The sequence below is a fragment of the Hippoglossus stenolepis genome, chromosome 16, assembly GCF_022539355.2.
Source record: "Hippoglossus stenolepis isolate QCI-W04-F060 chromosome 16, HSTE1.2, whole genome shotgun sequence".
NCBI classification, from domain to species: domain Eukaryota; kingdom Metazoa; phylum Chordata; class Actinopteri; order Pleuronectiformes; family Pleuronectidae; genus Hippoglossus; species Hippoglossus stenolepis.
Window position 1 is genome coordinate 6,489,192 of NC_061498.1, and position 27,452 is coordinate 6,516,643.

At 41.7% G+C, this 27,452-nt stretch overlaps 2 protein-coding genes across 2 annotated transcripts in view; both read left to right on the top strand.

Moving 5' to 3' along the window:
- The first annotated feature begins 1,772 nt into the window (after window positions 1-1,772).
- Window positions 1,773-11,465, top strand: LOC118123338 (adhesion G protein-coupled receptor E1). The gene is made up of 22 exons (XM_047343870.1): window positions 1,773-1,803; window positions 3,232-3,600; window positions 3,748-3,879; window positions 3,964-4,110; window positions 4,197-4,322; window positions 4,632-4,775; window positions 4,893-5,039; window positions 5,132-5,278; window positions 5,387-5,424; window positions 5,843-5,923; window positions 7,184-7,213; window positions 7,314-7,476; window positions 7,573-7,686; window positions 8,363-8,538; window positions 8,627-8,800; window positions 8,908-9,111; window positions 9,426-9,667; window positions 9,780-9,846; window positions 9,941-10,032; window positions 10,521-10,680; window positions 10,836-10,901; window positions 11,023-11,465. The coding sequence occupies exons 1-22, from the start codon at window positions 1,773-1,775 to the stop codon at window positions 11,068-11,070; spliced, it is 2,898 nt and encodes a 965-aa protein (XP_047199826.1). The 3' UTR covers window positions 11,071-11,465.
- An 8,430-nt stretch (window positions 11,466-19,895) lies between these two features.
- The window catches only part of LOC118122818 (protein phosphatase 1 regulatory subunit 29), a 58,436-nt gene continuing 50,879 nt past the window's right edge, over window positions 19,896-27,452 (top strand). Inside the window, exon 1 of the mRNA XM_035179692.2 lies at window positions 19,896-20,019. The gene's annotated coding sequence lies outside the window, so the exon portion shown is untranslated. The remainder of the gene's footprint in view (window positions 20,020-27,452) is intronic.

Genomic DNA, 27,452 nt, shown 5'->3' on the forward strand with positions numbered 1-27,452 from the left:
TGGCAGATCCAAGAATTTCTTTTGACTTTCTGATGTTTTCACGTTTTTTTCCCCCCACTGAAATATTCATGGTCTTGATGAAAGACATCAGACACATTTAGGGATCTTATATCTATGAGTGTGTAAGAATTTGGGGCACCTTGATTGAATTTAAAGTGTTATTACAGCTTTCTTGTAGTAGCAAACGTTGAACATGAAGGATATGGGGTATTATATAAATATTCATTCACAATGCTTCGCTGATATATGGAGCTGTGTGCCCTGACGCCAGTTCAAGGGGCGTGGGCTATTTGCATATTTCCTAAATATTTAGCTTTACACTCCGCATTAACATTTAACATTTAGATGAAACATTTACATTTATATTTAGTATTTATTTTTAACATTTACATTTAGATGAAACATTTACATTTATATTTAACATTTAGATATAACACTTAGATTTATATTTAACATTCAACATTTATATCTAACGTTTACATTAAGATATAACAATTCCATTTAGATTTAACATTAAAATTTGTAATTAATATTTAGATTTAACATTTAACATTTAACAATTAGATTTAACATTTAGATTTACATTTCATATTTAGATTTAACATTTAACGTTTACATATTGATATAACATTTAACATTCAACTTATATATGACATGAATTTCTGTCTTGAATGTGAGGAAAATTAGCTAAACGTGAAGAAAGTGAGGTAAATATTTGAAATATATCAGCGAAAATGTTGTGAATTAATGTTTACATTTGGAACCCCATAGAAGGAAGCTCCAGATATGGTCAAGCTAGGCAACAGCAGGCAATTTTATTTGTAAAGGGCTAGTTTAAAGGTTCCTTCTCACGTTTGGCAGCTGCTGCCTTAAAAGCACAGGTCCTGTTTTTGTATTCGCAGGGATTTGTTAGATATTTACATGCAACCTTCTCCATCAAGTCACAGTTTTACAAGACAAATGGACAGTGAGCGCGTGCATGCTGTCTCCTGAGGTGCTTCACAGGTAAATACAACAGATTGGTGCATTTGATTCCACTGAGCTCATATACTTTACTCTTATACCCCCCCCCCCAACTCAGCATGCTATGACACATAACTGTTTTTTTTAGCTTAACATTTTACGTTTGTTATTTGGTTTGACAAAATCAGTTGGAAGACTGAAGTTTCTTCCCGTCCTGGGGGAATCCCTTAGGATTGTAAAAATGTTCAACATAACGTAACGTAACACAACATAATACAACACAAATAAAATATGACATAGCATAACAGAAATATAAAGTGACACAACACAAAATAACTTAACATTACTCAAATGCAACGTGACATAACACAACACGAACAAAATATGATATAACATAACACAATTCTAACATAACATGACACAACACAAATATAAGATAACACAACACAAATAAAACATGGCACAACACAACATATCATAACATGACACTAAGATAAGACAATATAAGGTAAAGCAACATAACAAACTGCCACTATTAGCTCTGTGCCTGTATTCGACCATTTCATCTTCAGTCCTTTTTGAGTTGCACAGATTGCAGTGCAGTGAGCACTCTCCCCTCCTCACGTCTTGACAGGAGCTTTGTTAAACTTAAAGCTTTTCCATCGCAAGTAAGTGAATTTGCATTTTTTTTTTGCATTGGTGCCAAACCTTGTAAAAACAACTTTTGGCTGCAGTGCAAATTTCTAAAATCTAAATAGAGGTAGCTTTAACAGTCACAAGTGATGTTTGACTGAGAGCGACCTGCCATGATGAACTGCTGCACCTTCATACTTCTCTTCGGTAAGTTTATTCATGTTTTCTATACAGAGGCAAGACAATTAAGATTGACCTGATTTTCCACTTTGATTGGTCATTAAACGTGATCTGATCTTCGTCTAAGTTTCCAGGAAAGACGCACACGATGTGTTTAAGATTATAACACACATGCGATTGTAATTTTTGTGTTGTGCGACTCTTTCCCATGGGGGCGGAAAAAGTAAGTGAGCCTTTCTATTTGATAAGAACCTCAAACAAGCAATAACCCAAAACAAGATCAGCTGCAGATCCGACTTTTAGAACGTCTTGTGTAAAAATGTATCTTGAGCTCGTTCCACAGTGTCTTGGCTTCAAAAACACAGTTTAAAATCCAGTCATTTTCATTGTCCTGCTGCATCAACCTCTGTTGAGCTTCAGCAGGTAGAGAGCCCCCCTGACTCTGTCCAGTAAGATACACTGGTCAACTTGAGAATATATTTATCCCTCAATGATGAAGTTTGCTCCATTTTCTTGTGTTAACAGCCAACTCAAAATGCCTGAGTGTCTTTTATTTACTCATTTGACTTGACTGCAGGTTTTCTACACTCTGACTCCAGTAAAGTTTTGTTGATGCCCGGGATTCACATTGTTTTTTTTCACCAACATTCACTGTGCTTGTTTGAATACCACATTCAGTATGAATAAGAACAATGCAATTTCTGAGTTATTATTTACATTTTTAATTAAAATTGACGTGACAACACAGCATATTTAGAAAGATTCATATAGAAATACTGGTAATTCCAAAAATCAAAATTTTTCTTAATCTTTTCTTGCTTACGTAGTTGATAAAATATAATCATTTAGTGTAATAAATATAAATTATTACACTAAATTAAACTGCAGAACACTTGTATGTTCTTGTGGACACATCCACTAAGAGAAAACCAGCTTCACAATCCTTTGAGTTTTATCTGCACCTGGATTCAGATTCACATCCAAAGTGAAAGACAATCACGACAAATCTGTTTTAGTACATTTTTAAAAAGTATGCTGTGGTTTCATAAACATTATTTTGAACCACAAAGTGATGTTATAATGTGCAATATGCTGTTGTAGCCTAACAAATGCTGTTCTCTTGTATATAAATGGGTTTATACATTTTTCTTCTATTCATTTTCCTTTTTTAGATTATAAGACAGACATTCTTCTGTTCAATAGTTGGACATATGCAAATGCATCATGCATTTTATGTGTGTTGAGAAGTTCCCTTTTTGAAACCGCTGACATTACTTTGCAGAAACAGTTTCCTCTTTGTGCTTCACAGGTTCACTCCTCACCCTCAGCCGCTGCGCCTTTCCTTCTGGTATGGTTGATATTTAAATTGTAAACATCAGATTCTGGCTATGGTTGAAATTTTTGTGTGTGTTCTTTTTTAACACTCACACATTCACCTCCTGCTGTTTCCCGTAGGTTCTTGTGACGGATACGGGAACATAACTGACTCATGGCGCAATCTATTAATTATATCAAGCACCTTCTCTGGCTACCCAAATGACGATGGATCACTTCTCAATAAGTGGTGGCGCTTCACAGGGATTGGTGGAGACAGAGTCATTAATTCATGCGTCACTGGCCCTGCTGGTGGAGCCCCATATCCTGCTAATGTTCCATTTGCATATCCAACAACTGAATCTCAAACTCCAACACAAGGGACTGCATATGGCAGTGTTGGAGCCTGCAATAATTATGGTATCATCATGAATGTGGTGCTCTGTCCTGGAGGATTCTACATCTACAAACCACAAACTCACCCACATGGCAATATAGGATATGCAACCTGTAAGAAATGATTACTCATGGACACTCTTTGCTTTATATTGACCCATGTGCTGCTAACTGCAGTTAATGAGACCTACTTCTCACCATGAATATAATTTGTGTGTTTGTTTGTGTGTGTGTGTGTGTGTGTGTGTTGACTCTATTTAGATCATTATGAGTGTAAGTCAGACTCCTGCGGACCGCTTGCTAAGTGCGTTTCTGGGGGGGGTTGTTCTTGCGTACTCGGGTATGAAATTCCTCCTCAACACCGACCCACTGGAGATTCGTACGGTTGTGTTGGTAAGTGCATTTTATTTAATTTGTACTGGAGGGCATGTACTACACTTCCCGTCTGGAACTCCTGTGTGCAACATCTCTCGACAGACATAGATGAGTGTGTGAAGACTGCAGGACTTTGTGGTCCTTCCTCCGCTTGTACCAACAACCAGGGATCATACGTCTGTACCTGTGTGAAAGGATACACTGCCACAAATACAACATCACCACCTGGAACTTCCAACGAATGCATTGGTACGAAACTGTCTACACCGCCCCTCTCAAATGAGAGCGTCTTTCTCTTGAGCTGCTGTGGCATCGCTGTCTTTTTTTCTTTATAGATATTGACGAGTGCCTTGAAAACATCTGTGGAGACCATGGGACCTGTAAAAACAAACCAGCAACCTTTGAGTGTAAATGCAATAAAGGCTACGAAGTTGTACTCGACGCAAATCCAATTTGCCAAGGTATGTTTACAGCACTGTTACACTTAACCGTGTTTTAGAGAAAAATAAATAAAACAACAATCACCAGGCAGATTTGACCTTGTCGACAGGACAGGGTCGCCAATTAGAAACAGTTTTAAAACTATTGATCATTGAGTCTTTTCTTCGCCACACACTCCTATATAATACTTGAACTTAGATTCCCATCTGTTCAACACTTAAGCCCCTTTTCCACTGGTTCGAAAAACCACTGCAGTGCTTTGGTTTTGGGATAAATCCACATCATAGACGTGACCCTTGTCCCAACTGTGTTAACTGTTCCCTCCTCAGATATTGACGAATGTTTCAACTCCACCATCTGTGGCCCGGATTCTATTTGCACCAACCAACCTGGCACTCATGACTGCAAGTGTCTACCGGGCTATGAACCAACGCAGCCAGAGCACGAGCCCAACAAGACCAACATCTGTATCGGTATTTGGAGCAGCTGGAAAAACTGCAAAATCCGCTGTCAACTTTTTCTTGGTCGTAACACATGTCGAGAGTTGTACATGAAATTGTGTGTTTGATTGTTTGATTTGTATTTGGCAGATGTTGACGAGTGTGTGCAATTCACTGCCATCTGTGGTCCTTATTCCAACTGCTCAAACACCATCGGCTCGCATCTCTGCTTCTGCTTCTCTGGTTTTCGGCTAAACAACCTCGGTGTAATAGCCAGCATATCTAACCCATGCACAGGTGTGTATGTGCGCACACTATAGTCCTATTCGACATATGATTTTAATATCATAGATATTACTTTCACGTGTGTGTGTTTTCTTTCTCTACAGATATAGATGAGTGTAGTGAGACACCAGGAATATGTGGAAGACAAACTACATGCACCAATGTCCCCGGGACCTTCTATTGCTCTTGTCCAGAGGGATTCTACCCATCAACAGGAATTCTGTGGATGCTGGGTACTTCATTTTGTAAAAGTAAGCTTTGGATGCAATCGGTTGAAGCTGTAGCAACATACTGACATGTCCTGATGTGTAGAAGGACCCATTTTTCATTTTTCATTTTCTCCTGCACCGACTCAACAGGTATTCAGAAGATTCTAGATGAGATGAACGTCACAGAGGTAAATATGACGGCAGAGTGACATGGTCATAGCTATAACCAATTTCCCTTTTCCCGCGAAAACACGTGTGTAAGATAATACAGAATATAATTAAAACCAAGACAACATCTGTATTAGGAGTCAGAATCCAATCTAGGGGTCATTGCTTGTGGATAGATCAAAGATACCATTGGCGTGACTAACTACTTATTACATTCACAAAGAAATAGTTTGGATAGTGGCCCTTTTGTGTTGTTATCATTCAGTACGGTGGATTTAAGTTTAAAGTTAAAGTCATGCACCACACACACATGCTCTAAAACCATCACACTTGTAAATGTCAGGATATTATGTTGTTATATGCACAATTGTTTCATTATTAAATTCAGTCATTATGATTACTATACATGAACTGTGACACTTTTCGTATTGGCTGCAGGGACAGACCCCAGAGAGAGCTTTTCTTGGCAATATGGATCAACAGCTGAAAGAGAATACAGGCATGGTCTTACCAGGACCGGTAAGTGGAAAACTTAGCGATGTTTCCTCTGTAGAAACCTTTAAAAAGACAAGATTGTATCTGCTAAGTTTAAATTGGTTTCATCAAAGATATAATATGTAAGAATTCTTCTTAAAAATGTCTTCAAACGACCAAACGTATAATGATAATGTTCTTACATCATCCAAAATGTTTCCAACAATGTTCAAACCAAGAGAAAACCACAACTTGTTTTAAGGTAATAGGAGGTTTCATTTCAGATCCTTTTAATTGCATCAGATCTGCTTTATCTGTGACTTTGCTCATCTCTGCAGGAAAAACACTTCCACTGTTTGTATCATTATTATTATGAGCAGTTTCCTGCATTAAATGAATAGTAGCCTACATTAACTCATCCGTGAACATGATTTTCGCCGCTTGTAGATTTGCATCGGCAATGGTGCTTTACGTCGTCATCAAAATAGGTAGTTTTATGGAAGGTTCAGAGACACTGTGTTCTCTCCCCTCTCTAAGGCAGAGTGCACGTGGGTGTCGTGTTTGGGGAAGTGTGAGAGCGTAGCCAAGGTCCCAGGCTTCACTCCCTAGACGCCACAGATATGAGACAGCATAAGCAGGAAATACTGTCTCCAGAATTTGAAAACACATTGGATTGTTTAGGAACTAGCAGACCCATAGACTAAATGATCTGCAGGGGTTTAAAGTGTGACCACAGGAAAGCAGACTTCAGAATATGAGAGGACATCATGGACACCGGGAGATTTTCCACAACAGGTCTTTTGTTATTGTTTTGATTGAGAGACCTCATGGGCCAAACTTACATATTGCATGTTTATTGCATGTGCAATAGATGTCAAGTGTAAAGGAGAACATCAGCAAGATAAGAGTATTTGCAGCATTGATTAGAATAAAGACTTTGTAGCATAATGGAAGGTCAATGAATTGATGGATTATTGTCAGTAATGGTCGAGTATCTGAGGTGAAATATTATATATCAAGCAGTCTTGTTGTAATCATAGTCCATGGTCAGCAGCCACCACGATCATGATCCACCATCAAGATCGGATGCCACTACAGTCCACAGTCATTGTCCACTGCCGCCATTAGGATCCACTATCAGCTGCCACCTCAGTCGTGGTCCACCACCACTATCAGATGCCAACACGATACAGGATCCGCCATTATTATCACAATCAGCCAGCACGATACAGAATCCGCCATACTGGATGTGGATGACACTGCATTTACCTTATTCTCCCCCTCTCTCTTGTGCTCCCTCTGCAGACTGTGGCAAACAGCTTCACAGCATCTATGGTACAACAAATAATGTCTTTTACATTTTTTTTTTATACTAATTTGTGATCGCAACATCAGCCGGCTGAGTAATTTCTCATATATATTTGACTTGTTAAAGGAAGTGATAGGTGTTGGACCACATGCCAGGTCATTCAAAATGAGCAGTGAAGGCGATGGGGAGACCGGCAGTATGATTCTGGAAATCTCAGACCGCTTAGTGTCGGGGATGGTGATCTCAGGTCAGAACCAATCCAAGACGAACGTGAGGAGCTCAACATTGGGTAAGATCCACTCTTCTGAATTGACTGCAGGCATCTGCTGTGTGTGTACTGGGAGGATTTCAATTCAAGCTGTTGTAACATAAATGTGTGTGTTAGATTTAAGTCTTGAAACTATTGGACCCGGAAACAGCAAAGGGGAGAACTCTCTCCTCTCTGCTAATGGAAACACCATGCAGATCAACCTGGAAGGCCTCGCCAAAAACAACAATGGTGAGGGAACGTGCACTTTTAAAAAGGGTGGGGATAATAAACTGGTTTACCTAGACCAGCAATGTTGCAGCCACAGATTCTACACGTTACGTATATTCCCACTTTGTTGCTCAACCTTTTGCAATGGAAATGCACAGATTTTGTTAATTATATGTTATTAATAGGGGGAATTCGGGTAATCTGGGCCATATTTTGGTTGGATGTAATGGATATATACTCAGAGGAGACATGACACAGCTTTTAGTGTTCTTTATGCCCAAAAATGTAATTCTACATAAATTTGATAATCTGGGACACGTATTAGGCTTTTGAAAAAAAAGCATAAATCGCCTTGCTTAATGCATGCCAAGCTCAATAATTTTTAAAGAGCATTATGAAAAAATGACAATAAGCTGATTGACATTTGCCCCGCCCCTTTCAGTGACCTCACCCCCATGAAGTCATGTGATTTCAGTCACATGATGTCCATGCTAACTTACAGTAAAAGTCCTGTTGACTAGATTTAGCTGGAACAGGAACTAAACAGACTGAAGCTTCGGTGTCCCACATTACCCAGATTCACCCTATGTGTTTCGGACAGCTTACTTTTTAAAGTTGACCCTCATAATGTAGATTAATTGAAGAAAATCCTAACGTGGTGTAAGTGTTGATATGTCGCGTGTGTTTGAATTCCCAGATTCTGCAGCGGTCGCCTTCATGACGCTACAGGGGATGGAGAGTCTCCTCAGTCATCAATACTTTAAAACAGAAAACAGGACAGAGATGTACTCTGACGTGATCACTGCCATCCTGCCCTTGATGAACAACACCAACCTCACAGAGCCCGTCAATTTCACCATCTTTCACAAGAAGGTGCTCTCCGGCCCAGAAATACTTGTGAATCCACAACTTTAGCATATCAAAAACAAATATCTAGAAATCTCTGTTTGTTTTCCGGCAGAGAGTGCACGAGTCTGGTTTGGTGACCTGTGTGTACTGGGAGGACAAAACCCAGGAGAGGAGGTCTGTACAGTGGTCAGTCGAGGGCTGTTCGGTTGCATACACAAACGAAAACTACACAGTGTGCAGCTGCTCCCATCTCTCCACATTTGCCCTCATCCTGCAGATCGCGGAGGTATTTTATCGATTAGTGTGTGAATGTGTATTTGCGAATATGGGCTCCCACACCCAATATCACTTTCGTCACATCATATGTTGGCCTGTGCGTTTGTGTGTTTTCAGCCTCCACCAGAGGATGACTTCTTACAGTGGCTGAACCGGCTGTGTGTGATTGTCGGACTGTGCTTCTTTGCGCTCGCCATCCTCACCTTCCTGCTGTGCAGCTGGAATCCCAAGATCAACAACACGGCCCGTCTTCACCTCTGCCTCAACCTCGCCTTATCTCATCTCCTGCTGCTGTGGAATGACAAATACGTTGAACAGGAGGTACAGTAAGATCCAGAAGCAGATTTTTACCGCTGCGGAGGACGTTGTGTTTGTTTGTTTGTCAATTTGTCAGTGGAATTACACAAAAAGTACTGAACCGATGCGTGCATGGACCTGGGATGAACCTATACAATATTATCACACATCCCAAAAGGGCGGGTTAAAGGGTTAAGAGGTGCAGATCCAGCATTTGGACTTGAACCTATAAACAAACAAACACACAGGGGGGAAAACATAGCCTCCTTGGTGAAGGTAACAAACCGTTTCAAGAAGAATTTTTTAATTCTGAGTTTCCCTCTTCCGTGTTTCCACAGCTGGCCTGCACTGTCATGGCCGGCCTGCTCCACTTCTTAATTGTGGCGAGTTTCGTGTGGATGCTGCTGGAGGCGCTGCAGCTCCACCTGCTGGTCCGGAGGCTCTCTAAGGTGCAGGTCATCCAGAGAGATGGCCTCCCCAGGCCTCTTCTCTACCTGATCGGCTACGGTGTCCCCTTTGTCATTGTGGGTACTTCTGCCCTCGTGTATTCTGATGGATATGGTGCTACTAAGGCACAGGTGTGAGTAGCATGAACAGTGATGCACACATTGGTCGACTGTGCTTGTTGTGATTAGGGTTTTGTACTTTAAAATGGATCGTTTGTTGTATGTCGTGTAATGTGTGTTGTGCAGGTGCTGGCTGTCGCAGGAACGCAGCTTCAACTGGGCTTTGACAGGGCCGGTGATCACCGTCATTTTTGTGAGTCCAGTATCTATGTGTTTTAATACAAGCAGCTGCGGTGAAGGATCATTGGGCCTCCTCCAAACTCATCTCACTCTTTTCCCCCTGTTAGGTTAACGGCATCTTGTTCTGTGCTACTTTATGGAGTCTAAGACCCACCCTGGCCAACATGAAAAGTGACGTCTCCCAGTCTAAAGATACAAGGTGAATATTCATTCTGTCTGTGCAATACAATGGTTCATGTGCAATCCATTCACACACATACTTTTCTTGTTTTTACACTGTAGGTATTAGTTTATGTTCCATTCATATTTTTTATATTTCCTTACACTATTGCATATTTCCTATTATTACTTACTGATGCCTATTTCTGACTCTTGCTGTAATATTGCAAATTTCCCCATTGTGGGACTAATAGAGTCTTATCTTATCTTATCTTGTCTTATCTTATCTTATCTTATCTTATTTTATCTGTTCTTGTCTTGTCTTATCAAGGTATTGCCAATACTGTGCCAAAAGTGTAGTATAAGAGAGTAGAAATATTATATATCTAAGCATATCTTAAATTGTGATCATGATCCGCGATCAGCTGCCACCACGATCACGATCCATCATCAGTCATCAAAAGTGACTCTTAAATGTACATAGTCGAAGCAGTCCCTGCACTCACTTTGTATTTGTTTTGTTCGCAGATTGATCGTGTTCAAGATCCTGTCCCAGTTTGTCATCCTGGGCTGCACCTGGATTCTGGGCCTGTACCAGTCAAATCTTTTCTTTCAGGTCCTCTTCATACTCCTTAACTCCCAGCAGGGCACCTTCCTCTTCATCGTCCACTGCCTGCTCAACAAGGAGGTGACATCACTCTCTCTGTTCTTGTCAACCTGACGTCTGACATGTTTCATACAGTGCCACCACTGACAATGACAGCAATCCGAACAGCCTGCCTTCCTTTCACTTGCATGAGCACACGACTCTGAACAGATTGTATTTCATTGTTTTTTCTATAGGTGAGAGAGGAATACATAAAATGGCTGACGTGTTCTTTCAACAAGCCCGGAGAAGGAGGATCTGTGGTGAGCTTGATTCTCTATTATGTCCACTATACAAAAAGTCTCTTTGTGAAACTATAATTTGTATGATGTTGCATGAAAGTCACCTGTATGTTAATGATGTATAAATGATATATTTCAACAGAAAGATGCTCCTTCAGTGTCCGAGGACTTCGACAAGGCTGAAGAATAAACAGGCTAATGGAGATTTAACAGGTTTGACACAAGGAAGATGGAAGACAGAGAAGACAAATGCAAACCTTGTGTGTTTCTTCACCGTCTCATTTGAATTGTGTTTACATGAGAGCTGGGGCACTATGATGTAAATGACAGAGAATACACTTGGCTTTCCTGTCCCTTGAATTTGTTATGCAAAGTTTGACACACCTCAGTCATTTGCATCATATTTACTTCTCACACTTACTCAGAGTACTCACAAACACATATTAAAGGAATAGATTGGTGTTGGAGTGTAAGCCGACTTTAACTTCTTTATGTATCACGTGTCTCCATCAGACAAACTTCAAATGTATGTAATACTGAACCAAATCTGCCTTTTTATCATTGTTGGAAGGCAACAATATTGTGCAGTCCCCATTTGGCAGAGGGCCACGTCCCTTATTAATATTTCTTATTTCCTCGGAATAAAAATCTGTTTTCTTTCAAACTTTTTTATAGAATTATAACTCTGTAAAGAACAACGAATCCCACAGAGTTTCAGCAGCCTCTTGTCTGATCTCTAAAGAAGTAAATCATTAAAATAACAGGGCTGAGCTTAAAATTTGTGAGTCAAATCCCAAACGTGACACATTTACTGATATTGATTCATCAGTTCTCCCTGACAACAACTAGATGGCAGCAACTGCATATTTAACTGGTTTCTGTGACAGCTTTGGGTTCTGGTGTAAAATCTGAACAGCTCTTATTGGCTGTGTAAAACAATCAGTACATTATTTGGATAAATATCAAAGCAGAGCATCTAAAGTTGGTATCCATTACATTTTACCTTGTTTACCAGTGTGGAATCATGGACTATATTTCATTATATATTATATATTTCAGCATGCAGATGTGTATTCAAAGATATGTGAACATAATCATATGTTTGCATACATGTATGTGATTGTATAAGGGGAATAAGTGCATTAAAACAAACACACATGCACACACATATATGTATACAAAATAAATACTTGATGTGCAATATCTGAGGAGATCAGCTTGAACCTTGGGTACTGTCTGTAGTCAGGCTGTTCTCATTCAGTTTTCATTGGAGAGACTATGAATAGTAGTCCACTAGAATTTGTATGATTATGAGCCAGGAGGCTGGAGACATGTGACCCAGGCAAACATTCATTTTATTCTAAAGGGGGGAATTTCAAAGTTTTAAGATATTTTCATCATTTTTTCTAATGACATTTAAACCTGGAAATGTGCATTTTATTTTCATAAACTTGTGTGTGATCTTTAGTTTATTAGTTTTTGCAAATACTTTGATCAGATTTCTGTTGTTGCTCTGTGTGCTTCCCTTACTGTTACTCACACATGTGGGTGACCACAGTTTCAAACTCCCAATCCTGGACCCCTGAGTGTACCGCATGTATCCACACACTCATGCACCCACCAGGGGCGCGTTTCATGAGACTATGTTGCTGTAGTAGTCTCGTGATCCTGCCCTCAGCTCTATCCAGGCAGGAGGCCTCTGGTGTCACAGCCTCCCTCTCTTCACAAACAGTCATTTAGTGTCTCAAACACGGATCCACTTAATAAAAATGATGACAAACGTACAAATCAACTTCCTCATATGTTCCTGGAATATACTGCAGCATAGAAAAGAGTTGGCACACAGCTAATTCAACACGTGAACGGCATAACTAATGAGAGATGGACAACTGTGCTTCAAAACGTGGCCTGACAGCACTTGTATCACGTCATTAAAATGTCGTCATCACTCAACAGAAAACATTAGTCTTTAATTCTGTGTTTCTCTGAATTTAGTTTTCCCTCCATAGTAAACACAGTTTCCCCTGTTTACTGCGGTTGTGTTAGCACCGCTGCTAATTCCACCAGGATCTGCTTCAGGCTTTATACATAAGCAATGGCTGTATTCCTTCACTGTTTGCCAAATGATCTCAGAGCATCTCTAACAACCTACACACCAGCAAATTAGTTCCATAAATCAAGAATGTGTGACTCTGGCGAGCTGGAGCTGGAGAGGCAATAATGTTAATGGTTTGGGAGCGGAGTTGTGGAAGCAAACATTGTCGAGACAGATATTAAAGTCTGTAAAAATGTGAGAGGCACTCGTGCCCACCCTGCTCTGACATGGTATCCAAGCTACAGCTGCCTACGACGGAGGGAGAGAGAGAGAAGAAGAGGAGAGAGAACAGTGCTCAGGGTTAGCTTCAGTGTCTCTGCCTGTCTTTCCTCCCGTTGCTCCTCTTCTCAATACTACCACTTGGTTACCATGGAAACACACTTGCAGCGCTTGAGTCGTGAGGCCAGACGGCTGAGATGCCGTGTCTGGTAAACAGTCCTGCGATTCCGGGCGGAATATGTTGGACGCACGTCAGAGTTTGTCAAATTGTGTCGACATCAGACAAAGGTCGTGGGTGCCAGGGAGGTGGGAGGACCCCGGGAAGGGGCTGAGACGACAGCCGTGACAACTTTAAACTTTTTTTGCTGTGCAAGTCGGGGGACACAAGTAAGATAACCCAGGCAACTGACTGCAGTCACGGCCCAACCTGATTATCTACACACATAAAGGGAAAAGACAGAGAATCTATAGGCATTATTAAACATAATTACCCATAATTATGTGTCAAACTGGTGGAATTTGATGGTATATTGTACTTCACAGTAGAGCAGTGATATTCTTGCCTGTTATCATCATTATCATCAGAGGATAAGACTTATTCATTGTACCCATTGTCTATACGAAGAGGCCTACAGTTAATTCAAGCCCTCCTGAGACTCCGAAGGAAAAGCAGTACAGCTAATGTGTGGAGAAATGACTGCGTATGAAGATAGTTTGATGTAATACGTGAAACACTATCCTGTGAGAGAATCAGTGCAAAAAACCTTTGGTTCACTGTCACATGCACAACGGAGCTGCCCTTTCAACCATTGGAATTATGTTAATTAAGAGTAGGTGGGTGCATGAGCCATTTCTCATATGCCAACTGCAATTACAGGCAGAAGACTGATGTGAATTATACTGATTATTATACTGATGCTCGAAAAACCTGCACAAGGTCTCAGAGTGATTTGATGCTCTGTACGTACAGTGTGTTTCCCCCTGTGAGGCCCAGTCTTTAGTTTTAAAATTAAGATGCTTGATAGTGAGATTGAAGCTAAAACCAGCAGGCAAGTACAATATGGCAGCAATTTTAACCCCTAAACTTGGGAAACGATTGTGGAACAAAGCCGGGCAGACCTCGACTCACCCAGGAAAGCCCGCATGGATCAGGACAGTGCCACCGAAGAAGTGTTGAGCTTTAAAATGGAGAAAACACTTGACACCAACGCAGTTCCTGAGGAAAAGTGTAAAAAAAAAAAAAATCAAATCAAACAAATCAAGTAAAAAGAAAGCAAAGAGTGAATGAATACAGGTTTCTCTTTTCCACCATTTCTGTAAGAGAGAGGCGACTGAAAACGGCTGCTCTGTAACTGCTGCAGTAGAGTGCATACCTCCACCCTGTCCCCTTAAACTCAATCAAGCTGCACCAAATTCCACACACTCAGAGATATCCGTTCCCTAAATGGGCCTGAGCTTTTTCCATCAAGATTCATCAACTTTCCTTTGGGAAAATGGGGAAAATGTCCAATACGCACCAAAGTGACTGGGTCTTCTCTGAGCCGCCAAGTTTCGTGGCCATTTTTTGCGTAACCGTGCTTAAAAAGATACAAACCAACCAACAAACAAACAGACAGGGGTGAAAACATAACCTCCTGAATGGACGTAAGGTTTTTTTTTTTTTTGCTTGATGACAACCTGTCTTTTCTTCACAGTAATGGTTAGCCTCACAAGTGGGATCCAAAATGAAAGTCCTTGGCAGTAACTTGAGAATATAAGAGCAGCTATTTATTGTTTCAGCTGTCAGGAAAAGTGTCCTTTGTATCAAAGTGGCTTTGCTTGTGAGAGTGAATACAGAGAGAGAAATCTGAATAGACAGCTGGATGAGGCTGCTGTGAGGATGCAAGCGGACAGGACGGCCGCTTCTGGTCCCATCAGACAATCTGAAAACTGGCACTTTCTGCTCAGAAAAACAAAATGTGACGCCTCTGAAATATGAGCTATTTTTCTAAGCTTCATAATGGCCCCACGGCTGACAAGGGTCTGACAGTGACCAATCACTCTGCCCTGGTGTCTGCCCAACCCAGGAATCTCAATCGAGCTGGAGGGACATGATGTTTGGTAAAGACATTCTGATCAATTGCTGTGATTAAACTAGAAGCAAACTTTCTGCATCACAAACACTTGTGTGTTTTAGTACGTGATGAGTCCTCAGAGTCGTGCCTCTTTCGCCCCCAAACCGGCCGTCCTCGAATAACGTCAGGCTCGTTCTCTGCACAGGCCGGGACATTCAAACCTTCAGTCTCTGCAGGACCACGGCACAAATAATGCAAATAGATGCTTCAGTAGAACGTAGCATCACATACTCATCCAACTAAACTATGCCTAGGCACACACACACACACACACACACACACACACACACACACACACACACACACACACACACACACACACACACACACACACACACACACACACACAAACCATTTCATGCGATATAGATAACTGGCATGTAAACAGCATTTTATAGTTATTACCTTAATTATGTAATTACTGTAGGTCATACATGGAATCAGCAATAATCACATTAACACATGGAATATTCGACATATTAATTATTCACAGGTATTGGACATTTAACGTTCTGTACTGCAGCTTTTAAAACGGCAAGCAAAAGCAAACTGTGATATTAATACAGTTTGTCCACTCTTTATCTTTTCCATCAGCTTTTTGGATCAAGGTATCTGACATCAACAAGGAGCTCTGAAGTTTTGTAGGTCACTAGTGTACACATCCACCCCAAGACGCACGTACGCACACACACACACACACACACACACACACACACACACACACACACACACACACACACACACACAAACCATTTCATGCGATATAGATAACAAACCTTTTCCATGCATTTGACAAAACAAGTTTCCTATCAAACAATCATATCAAAAGCTAATAATGTTTTTTTTTTATTTTTTAAATGAGCCATTGATCTCCATTATCTATTCCCCTCTCTGTACAGTATCTTTTTCCAAATCAGTGTTCTACGCTCTTATGTTCCCCCGCCAGCTCAGCTCTTGCTCACAGCTCAACCCGTCGGCTCGAGGCCATTAAGCGGATCAGATGTTCAAAAGGTGAAGATGTAGCAAAAACTTCCGGGCCGGCTAATGACGGGTGAGTCAGGGAACGCAATCTCTCCCTCGTTTCTCTTTCCCCTCGCTGTGATTCTCGCCTTCTGCTCTTGTTTTTCTCTTCCGATCTGCTAATTTCCCCAGATTGCATTCAGCCAATAAACGCAGTCTCGGGGTATTTGCAGATCAAAACTGAGCAATTTCAGTCTAGACGGGATTATTAGAGCGGGATTTTCTCAATTAGACCTTTGAGATACGGGTCGATATGATTTGGCTATTTGCAGTGGTGGAGGAAGTAAGAATACCACATTAACTGTTTGACTGAAAGTAAAAGTACTTGCAGATTGTAGCCTATATTCCCGTAATGCAACAGTCTACTACACATTACTCACTATTCCACAGTCTCGGCTGAGGACCAGAGGTGACTGGGACTTTTCTGTCAGGGTCACACTCTCTGAAACAATCTCTCTGAGGAGCTCTGTCCGACAAACTCCTTATCATCTTTTAAATCTCTCTTAAATACACATTAATATAGGTGCACTTTCATCTTACCAACTATTTTAATCACTTCATAATGATTTATCTTCACATGTTTTAGTTTTTTCTCATCTTTGACATTTTTACTTTTGTATTTTTGCTCTAACGCTGTGTGATCATCAAATTGCTTTTAATTGTTTCCTCTGATTTGCCTGAGATTTTTCATTTTTAACATGAAAAGCACCTTGTAACTGTGTTTTGAAATACAACGATAGTACACACATTCTGTCATAATATTAGAAATGCTGCAGATGATGCTACTGAAAACACACTTTGTCACAGTAATTAATTGCTGAGTCATGGTAGTGGTCTCACCCAAATCCAGTTCAGGTGTTTCTTCTTCACCAGTGCTGTTGCAGGAGGTGGGGGTGTAATGTCATCTGCCTGCAATGCAATACATTATAGAAACGTGGTGGAGTAGAAAGTACATATATTTGCTGATATATGAAGTGGAGTGAACGTGAAAGGTACCTGAAAATACATGTACTTAGCTCAAGAACAAATGCATGAATAATTATAATGTACTTACATCCCACCACTGGCTATGTGCACGATCGATAGTATTGTGGTTGTGTCCACTGATGCAAAATAACAATGTGGTTCTGCATGAAGAAATTTGTTTTGTTGTGAGAAACGATCATTGTCCATTAATGGCTTAGTGGACGATGGTGCACAATGTCGCCCATAGTGGGTCAAATCACAGGCATTCATTTAGGCAGCTCATCAAACACGACATGTCCCCTCATAGCAGCAACCAATGTGATAAGCATCATGCCAGGACGAGCCATTGTGCTATTGCTTAACATTAGAGGCACAGATAATGAGAAAAATATTAATGAGCCTCTGCACCGCGGCAGTCTCTCGGAACTAATAGACCTTCACTAACAGAGAAAGAAGACGAAGATGAAGAGAGGGTGAGTTAATGGGATGAAATGTACACGTGTGTTTGCATGTGTCTGGGTTTGCGCGTGTTCCTGTGGCTGAGGGAAGATGAGGAGATTAGAAAAAAAGCGAGTGAGAAATGAGGAGGGGAAGCGTGTTAATTGAGGATGATCACACCTCCATGTGAAAACAGGCAGAATGAAACCTCCCTGCCGCCCACACATGCATGCAGAACATCATCAGAGGCCTCGTCAGTCCCAAACGGATTTGCACTGTTTTCCCTCAGCTTGTTTCACAGACAGCTGGAGACCCGTTCACCTCCCGCCCCCTTTAAGCACCCGCTCAGAACAACTGTAATATCTTTCATTGTGCGTCGCTGCATGGAACAGAGGACAATGCCTCGTATTGTGTTTTTAATCCCTTTTTTTTTCAGTGCAAGTTTTCCACGAAAGATCAGATCATGACTGTCAAGTGGCCATTGTTCCTATCATTAAACAAGCTCCTTCCTCCTCCCTTCTTTCTCTCCACCATCTTTTCCCCGAGCATCACTTCATTTCTTTTGGTCCGTGCAGTTTGAGATTTACAAAGGCGTATCAGATTGTGGAGTCGAATGTGACAAATATCACGAACGTATGTGCATCTACGTCATGCTCCGATATACCATATGCCCAACTGTGGAACGTTAGTAAGTCCAATTATGCAGCGTGAGGAAGCTGCAGGTATCACCTCACCAAACAGGCACAATTCCATCACACATTCCTTGACTCAGACATCAGTTATTCGATTCAGATATTCATGTGTTAAGCTGCTAATGAAGATCGATGCAATAGATGAATTGATTTTCAGGAGATGTTTTGGCCCGATATCTAGTTTGATCACCTTGGAACACGGACAAAGAGGCACGGCCGTGACATTGTCTACTAATTGCAGCCTTTGTTGAGACACCACGTTTTTTGTATTTCCAATGCGATGCTAGTTCCTTTACATATTGGATGAATGGCCGTTTGTTCTCCTGGTCCTTATTGTTGGTGGAGGAGAATCTATGACTCTCTCCGATGCTAATAGTGTGTATCTGTTTGTGACATAACAACTTTGTGAAACCCACACTTTGGTTGCTGTGTTTCTTCCGGATCGTTCGCTGCCGCCATTATTTAAGTAAAGGACATTCCACCAGCCTCAGATTTGGTGTCAGAGGTGGGATAGTGATGAGGTCCAGTGAGGAGAGGTGGGAAAGGTACAACAGAGCACCGAAGAGCAACTAAAGAAGCTTGTGTCAACCAATAGCAAGAACTGGGTCAGGTGGCTACCTAACCTAATTTTGCCAAGGGTGAGGTGCCACAAACATGAGTGTGAGAGGCAGGTGAAGCTGAAGGAGGCTCTGTGCTCGTTCAGTGGGCCTCAGAGCTCAGGCGTCAGCTTTCCCCTCACCATCCACAAGGACACATCCCACAAGAGGTTCGACAGGGCTCTTCTGCAACGAGAAGGAGAGGAGCCCAAGCCGGCGGCCGTGGCCAGTAGGAATCTGTTCTCCACGAGAGACAAGTTCACTCTTTCAAGCACTATAGGAGAGAGTGATAAACCCATGGCACTGACCACAGAGCCCTCTAGTGCCTGGAGTCAATGAAAGACGGTATCATAAGATGGTTCCTGTCCCTTAAGCAGTGCTGTTGCTATGTTCTGTGGAAGTAGAACACAGGAGCTAACTTCCTGTCCTGCACTAAGAAAGGCGAGTCTTCCAAAGAGATGGAAAATGTGTCTTATATATATATATATATATATATGTATATGTATATATATCCACAAACATATGGATGTTGCGCTTCCTCCGCCTGGTCATATATCTTACCAGCTGCTGACATCCTTAGTAAAGTAAGAGCCATTCTACTATCAGCACCTAACATGCAGATTTGATAAATTATAACTGATTATGAAAATATTATTATTGCATTTTTTTTTTTTTTACAATACATCAGTTCATGAAAGTGGTTCTTCAACCTACAGGTATTTACTCCACTGGAAAAGAAGCCTGGTGTATGGGCAGATGCTCACTGCAGCTCAACTATATTACTCTACGCAGAGGTCTGTGCATCCTCCACCTCTCTCTCTCTCTCTCTCTCTCTCTCTCTCTCTCTCTCTCTCTCTCTCTCTGCCTCTCTCTCAGTCATCGTCTCCCGCCGTGCTGCTGCTGAGCCTTCGACGTTCGCTGTGGATGAAAAAAAAAATATATATATTCCTCTTTGCTTCAGCCAAAAGACGCATGATTTAGGAAGGGAAATACGCGAAGGTACAGTATTGAAATGCACTATTTTTCCACACGTTACTTTTATTGTGATTGTTGTTTCATGCAGTCTTGGTGTGATACATGAAATGCGATGGATGCAGGGACGGCAGACCGAGCATGCACCTGCACTACAGACTCCAACGCTCTGCCGGGCTGAGTCCTCTTGGTGCAACCGAGGCTCCTATGGTTGATTCTGACAGGGGCATGAGATCATGTTTCTCCTTTCGGGGGTTTGACTGAGCTGCGATTTTGAGGAGATGTGCATTGCTGAATAGCCTCCCGCTATTAGTCTGCATTCTCCTCTTTTTCCCTCACAGTTGTTGCTGTACACCAACCACAGCGCGACGTTCCAGCACGTTTGGGTTGTAATTCGTAACAGATGTGGATCAGACGTGTTGCCGTAGATCTAAAGTGTCACATGAAGTCCCGCTGTTGTTTATGCTGCGTTCTGCGGGGAAAGAGGACGGCCAGAGTACGCGCCATGGACAGATGTGCGAGAAGGGATTTAGTATCGAGGGAGGAATCACGCGGGCAGGGGATAAAGCTAGAGATGCTTGTGTGTGCGTGCGTGCGTGTGCGTGTGTGTGTGTGTTCCTGATTGTGTGGTTTTTTTTAGGCTGAATGGCCCAGCTTTCTAGCAGTGTGTTGATTACCCTGTCGCACACTACCTGCATTGAGAGCTTTGCTGAAAAGATGACTTCGGTTTTCCTGTGCGTGCGTGTGATAGACAGAGAGAGAGAGAGAGAGAGGAGAGAGAGATAGGGAGAGGGAGAGAGGGAGAGAGAGCAGCAACAGTGTCCGACTACTGACCGATATGGACCACACACACAGATTCCTTCGCCCACACATTTGGGAAAGCCGTGCACGCGACAACACGCACCACTGAACAACATTTTGCATAATAATCTGTCTCCACGTTGGTTTGCTCAGCATCTGCGCCCAGTTGAGTCCTCGTGCGGGTCCACGGACTCACAGTGAATCCGTGTCCCGAGACGCAGCGCGGCTTCGGCACCGTGCACGGCGCATTGTGCTGACCATGCGTAAAAACTGGGCTTTGGGATCCCGTGAGCTCCACATGTTGGAGAGAGAGTGGAGGGTCCTAAGATGTGATAAGTGTTTGCTCGAGCGTGATGTGCGTAATCTAAATCCAGGCAACATGTTCCTGCTCACAAAGGTGATTGGGGAATAACAGCAGCAGGTATTAATACAGGAACCAGGAGGTCTGTATGTGGGTGTTTGGCTGCAAATGCTGGTAGGTTGCAATATATTTTACGTTTTTTTGTTTACGCAGTGTATAATTTAGTCTTGACAATAATTATAATAATATCATATTTCGCATGTAAAATAGTATAAAATTCTAAACAAAATATATGAAAATTACAAATTGAAATGTGTAGATAAGCTCATATAAGATAAGATAAGATAAGATAAGATGAGATAAAATTTAATTTATCCCATGTCGAGGAACACACAGCAGCATTTAGTCAGAAAGAGGTAGACAAGAATGTAAAAACAGGCAATAGAATAAAAATGAAAATAAATAATACACCTTTCATATGGTTTGTATGGATATGCACTTGAGTAAAGTGCAGTGGCACAGACTGATTGCACGAGGTGGTATACTGTATTTGTGCATTAGTATAGGGATATACAATATATATATATACCCACGTACTTGGATGGGTATAAATTCACCATTGTGTACTAAATAGATATTTAGTAAATTCATATATAGGTAAAATACAATACGATTCATTACGTTAACTTGGTTTGTATTTATACAGAAACCTGTTACTGCCAATTGATGCTGGTGTTAAAGTAAAGTGTATGGATCTCAGTGAGACAGCACTGTTTCTTTAGTCACAGGCTGATCAATAGTTAATAAGCGCTGCATCAGGTGGGGCTCAAAACGACAGAGGGGTATATCAGTTTGATAAGTAGGTGGGTTCCTTCATATGCAGTGTAGTCAATTTGCTTTCACTCCAATCAATAAGGAAAACCTCTTCGAGTGCCTTCACCATCCCTGCCTAAGCCTGGGCCCCATCGATCATAGGACACACCCACTCCAGTTAAGGGGGGGAAACCCATAAGGAATACATGCCAAGCTATACTACGCCCCTTCCGTATTCTCCTCTTTTAGTGCACACCTTTGGTTTTCACACATCGCTTTATTATTTCTCCTCACACTGCATTCATTTGTCCCATTCTACTTATCTCCCCAAATCCGTTTCCTCCCGATGTCGATGATTCCTGATGTTGCCCTTGGAGGAATGATGAGCAGTCTCAAATCAATTGCAATCACAGCTCAGTGGTGCACTGGGAAAAAACGGGGAGAGGAAATCAGTAGGGAAGGCCGGCCTGGGGAGACCTGAATAATGACCACCCACATCCCATACCCAGTGCCTCGTCGCTGTGTAATCTTCAGTTTATCAGAATACTATAGAACTATGTTTGCCATAATTCAAGGGATTCCTAGCGCTGTGTGTTGTGATGGATGTTACACTTGAAGTAACCTGAAGTGCAATTTTCATCCTGCTTTCTTCCCTCATGCGAAATTTAAGGCATGGAAAATGATTATGTGGATTTCACTTGAGTGCTTGCAAGAAGAAAGATAACAATAATGCCAACGGGAGACTGCGGAAAGGAGGAAAGAGGTTTTTTTTATGTACAAACATTTCTATAAAACAAGAAAAATCACAGTTCAGCATGAACTGAACACTCATTGTGCACTATGCTGGTACACTCTAATTGAAATAAAAGGGCATAAATGGGATGAATGTTGTAGCGGTTGCTGTCCACAGCCAGATTGAATTGGCATTACTAATAATTACCTGGGACGAGTGAGAACCGGATGAGCAGGAGCTTTAGTAGTTAGTGAATAGTTAATAAAGGAAGCCATTAGCGCCGTTGTATTTGCTTGACATCAGTTCACTGAGAGGCCAAGACATTTACTTTAATGGTGACCTAATTAATTCCCCTTTCACTCGGATGGTGTGGACGTGATAGATTGTGTTTAGGGATGTGAAGCTGCGACAGCACACGCTCATCCGAAAAATCTTTAAAGATGGTTTGTACCTGAACCTCAACGCCAAACAAAACACAAAGATGTTTACGCACTTATGTGGAATTCCTGCATGACAGCACGAGTGCCTATTGAAAGTCTATACAATGAGATGTAACAGTCATGTAGTGTGTGTTGATGAATAGGGAGGATGAATGGCTGCTCAGCTGATTACATGACAGACGGATTCCCTCTCAGTTACTAAATCACATTGCTCACAATCAACAGCCGACTTTGTTGTGCTGTTGCCAATTGGACACTTCATGCCGTACATGCAGATGCAACCTTAAAGCAACTATGCAAATTTGCTGCGCACCAGCGGCCCCTGGAGCCACATGTAGCAAATTTATTCTAATGTTTCTCTTGAGTCTCTTAGACGAACCACAGACTTTATATAAAGATGCTTTCCCGCTTCCTCCCTCTGCACAAAGATTTAAATATGTAGGATGCGAGTGCTGCCTTCTTATGCTGGTGACATCATTTGGAGACAGAGTCCGAGCTCTAGTGTTGAGCAGCAGTGTCGGGGTTTCACTGACACGCATGCTCGACCAATCGTGAGTCAGTCTCACCTGTCAATCACCCAGCACCCAAAAACATCCTTATCAGAAAACACTTGAACATACTGTACATCCGTGGGATAAGAACTACCTAAAATGACAGAAACCTTCTTTTTCGAAAATGTTTTACTTACCGTGTATTTTGACTTCTTAATCAAACATGTGTCCCACCTGCTAACATGGAGGAGGTGGGGTTTATGAACTCGACTGCACAGAGCAGCCACCAGGGGGCAATCACTTCACTGTTGGGGCGCTGCCATGTCGTCCATCTTCATATAAAATCTATGGTTGCAGCAGTTTTCATGTAAAGAAAAGAAAGTAGAGGAAGTCTATTATCATGTAAAGCACCTTGTAAACCTTGTTTTGGAAAGGTGCTATATAAATAAAGTGTATTATTATTATTATTATTATTATTATTATTATTATTATTATTATTATTATTATCAATGCTTGACCGACTGCATAGTGTTTTTTTAACTGATTCCAGTTCAGCATTACTCTTGAACGTGCTCAGCCTGATTCAAGCAGGTTTAAACCACGGACTGTTACTCAGTTATGCTCGTCTCGTGGGAGAGTATACCCGCTCACCAGAGGATACGATCAAAGAGAATGAATGAGAGAGACTCCGCTCTCTCTATTCCCAGTCAGTGTACCATCAGAAAAAATTCAGAAAAGTTCAAGATGTCACTTTAAAGGCAATACGTGTGAATCCAATGTAAAGAGAAACTGTCACTGCGCCACTGACAGTCAGGGCACAGGATCTAAACCTGCCGTGACAGGCTGACAGGTTGATTGACAAGCCATTAAATAAACTGTTAGAAATGCCACTGATGCTGGATAAGGTTTGTTTACGCACCCAGTGTCAGTTAAATACTCAAATTTGTATTATTTGTATTCATGCAAATATCCTTTCAATTTACTTCACGGCCAAAAATGCAAATGTATATGTCTTATATCTTATACTTGGGTATTTTAAACTCATGCATTATTCATCCTCTTTCCTTTTCCATCCATTCATATTGTATATATAAGGACATTAAAAGCTAAAAGTCTATACTGTGACCAAAATATATAAACCTCTGTGCCAATTTCCGCCCCCGCACCTTCTTAATCGTAGAGCTGTTACACTGGTTAGCATTTCAAGGTGTGCTTATGTTTTAATAAACTTTAATTTATATTCCTGTGAGTCAGGACCTCCCCACCAGCTCCACCAGCTCCACCTCCCCTGGCCTCCCTTTCCCAGCCACGCCTCCGAATAGATTTCTGTATCCATCAGGACGGATTATGCACAGATCCTGAGAGGGATAACCCTTGGGAGACATTCACACTTGCTCACTCCTCCACATCACATCTTTGGCCACAGCACGCTGTGCTCTCTTTCAGCCTACCAGCTGTTGCGGCTGCTCTGTGCAATCGATCCGACAGTCATGTTTCACAACAAGCGTCACTCCCTCACTGCCAGGGACATGTAGGAGGTCCCCTCGGGCAGGAGACTGAGAGACAGAGCAGACAGTTATTTGCTGACAAGGTTTTCTGACAGGGAAAACGTGACGGAGACGATGGAGGGCTGGGAATTTTTGCATGCAGTTTCATTAGTTGTACTTTTGCGTGGTGTGAAAGTGTTGATGGGGGGGAAACCACCGTTTTCTTCACCAAGGTGCACTTAGATGTGAAGAGGGTGAAGACTGACAGGAAAGGAAACAGGCAACCTGAGGGAAGGAATTAAGAGGAGGAATCGTGGCACAGATAAAGACGAAGAAAGACGAAAGGCATAAATAGGGAGGAATGAAACTTTAATAAACCACAAATCTTCAGTGCCACTTCAACTTTAATAAGCGATACTGTAGTTGGCACGTTCAGGCACATGTCACACCTGTCAACCTGTAAATATAATGAGGTAGAAGGTTGATGGAAAACCAGTAGAAACGAATGTAAAATAGTGTTTTCAGCCCAAACTTGAGCCTGAAGTGCTGCTCGGTAAAATAACAGCAGCTTCCTTGATTCACCCGGGAATCCAACTTGAAGAACATTTCTCTGTTCCCCTCATTCGCATGTTCTTCTTCATCAGCCCATAGCCCCATGCGGATGAAGACTGGAATCCAAGCATCAATGTTAAGTGAAAGTTCAGCAGCCTCTATGTTGAGGCTAATCATTCAGTGATTTTGAATTCATTCTCCCCCAGTTATAGATTCACAACTCGCTGCTTCATGGCTCTAATTGGAGTGACAAAGTAGCTCAGTGTGATATTGACGAAGTGTTTTTGACGGGGAAAGGCTGTCGGGTGCAGTGATACGTCTCTGTTTGTGGGAAGGTGGCAATGTACTGAGGCGTGAGTGAGTCCATGTCTCCCCTCAGTTAAAATGGCGTGCACGTTGTGTTGTTGGCAGAGGTGTGTGAATATCATACACATTTAAAAACACACATTAACACACACAAAAACACACACACAGCTTTGCATTCCGTCTGTTACTATTCAGCAAATGTGACTTTCTGGTATATTTAAAAAAACTTAAGGACTTTGCTTAAACCCTCAGTCTTTCATGGTTTTCCTTTTAATAAGCCTCTACTTCTAGCTCTCTGGAGGTGGGACGCACCGTAGCAGGATTGTTTCTGATCATCCAGGTACTGAAAACAGGTTCATTTGATACTTGAGGTTAATTTCTTCCAGTCCTAAAACCATTAATCGGAGGGGTGGACTTCAAAATCACCAAGAACCGAAACCACTACCTCAAAATGTAAGAAAAGTTCTCAAACGATACTTTACAAACGTCCTGACTCCTTCGCTCATTTGTTCAGGTCTGTTTGAGAAGTGTGTATTAGACCTGTTGTGTATCGTACTTCAGAATTCAAGAGATTTCCTGATGGTTGAACCCTCTACTTCGACCTAGAGTGCAGGAGGTTATGTCATGAAAAACAACGAGTGCCATCTATACATACACTAATATATGTATTCATATAGTAATAATGGTTATGCCTGCATCGGCCCTGCACTCTGTAACACTATAGATGGAAATTTGTGCCATGACGCAAAAAAAAGGAAGAAAAAACAAATTGCAACTGTTCTTTAATGGAGCCGAGCGTTTGGACGCATTTTCAGATTTAATAATCTCCTGAGGAAGCAGAAGCTTGACATGACTCATACAATATGCAGCTGTTACTGTTAGGAGTGCTATTTTCAGACTGCTACTGCAGCGAACTATCCACTAATACTGAGTGGATTTACTCCTCTTGTCAGTGCACTGCGATATGACATTGTCTTCACCAAAAAGAATCATTCTACAATGAATAAATCCAGAGGCAAATAAAGTGAAGATAAATATCTGGGCAGCGTGGGCTGTTTCCCAAAAAATATAGAACTGTCAGTCGTCTGTGATGATAAGCAGAGTGAGTTCCTCTCAATTTTCAACATACAAAGATAAAAGCGGATAAAAGTGAAAGCAGTTTATTTAATTTGGAATCAGAGAGGAGTTTGATGCACGACTGTGTATTAATACGAGCCGTGCACGTTATGTCATGCACTCATTCTTCCCTGTTTAAGGATGCATCTGTTTGGTTTAGCGTTTGGTGTGTGTGTGTGTGTACTGTATGTGTGTGTTGAGTAAGGGCACCATCTGCCATCATCTTCGCTTTGTGCCAACCCCCCCACCCCCCACCCCCACCCCTGTTAACCCACACCCATGCTCACAGACACAAAATCCTTCAGCAGTGCTCCAGTCTGATATCTGATGAAAGGAGAGAAAAAAAGAAGAAGAAAAGAAGAAGAAGAAGATCTTGTTGGAGGATCTGTGAGAACGAGGGAGACAGAACGTGCTGGAGGA

Coding starts and splice junctions, on each gene's coding strand:
- LOC118123338 (XM_047343870.1), top strand. CDS start 1,773: ATGAACTGCTGCACCTTCATACTTCTCTTCG. Junction 1,804..3,231: donor CACCTTCATACTTCTCTTCG/GTAAGTTTATTC, acceptor TGTTTCCCGTAG/GTTCTTGTGACGGATACGGG. Junction 8,801..8,907: donor TCATCCTGCAGATCGCGGAG/GTATTTTATCGA, acceptor GTGTGTTTTCAG/CCTCCACCAGAGGATGACTT.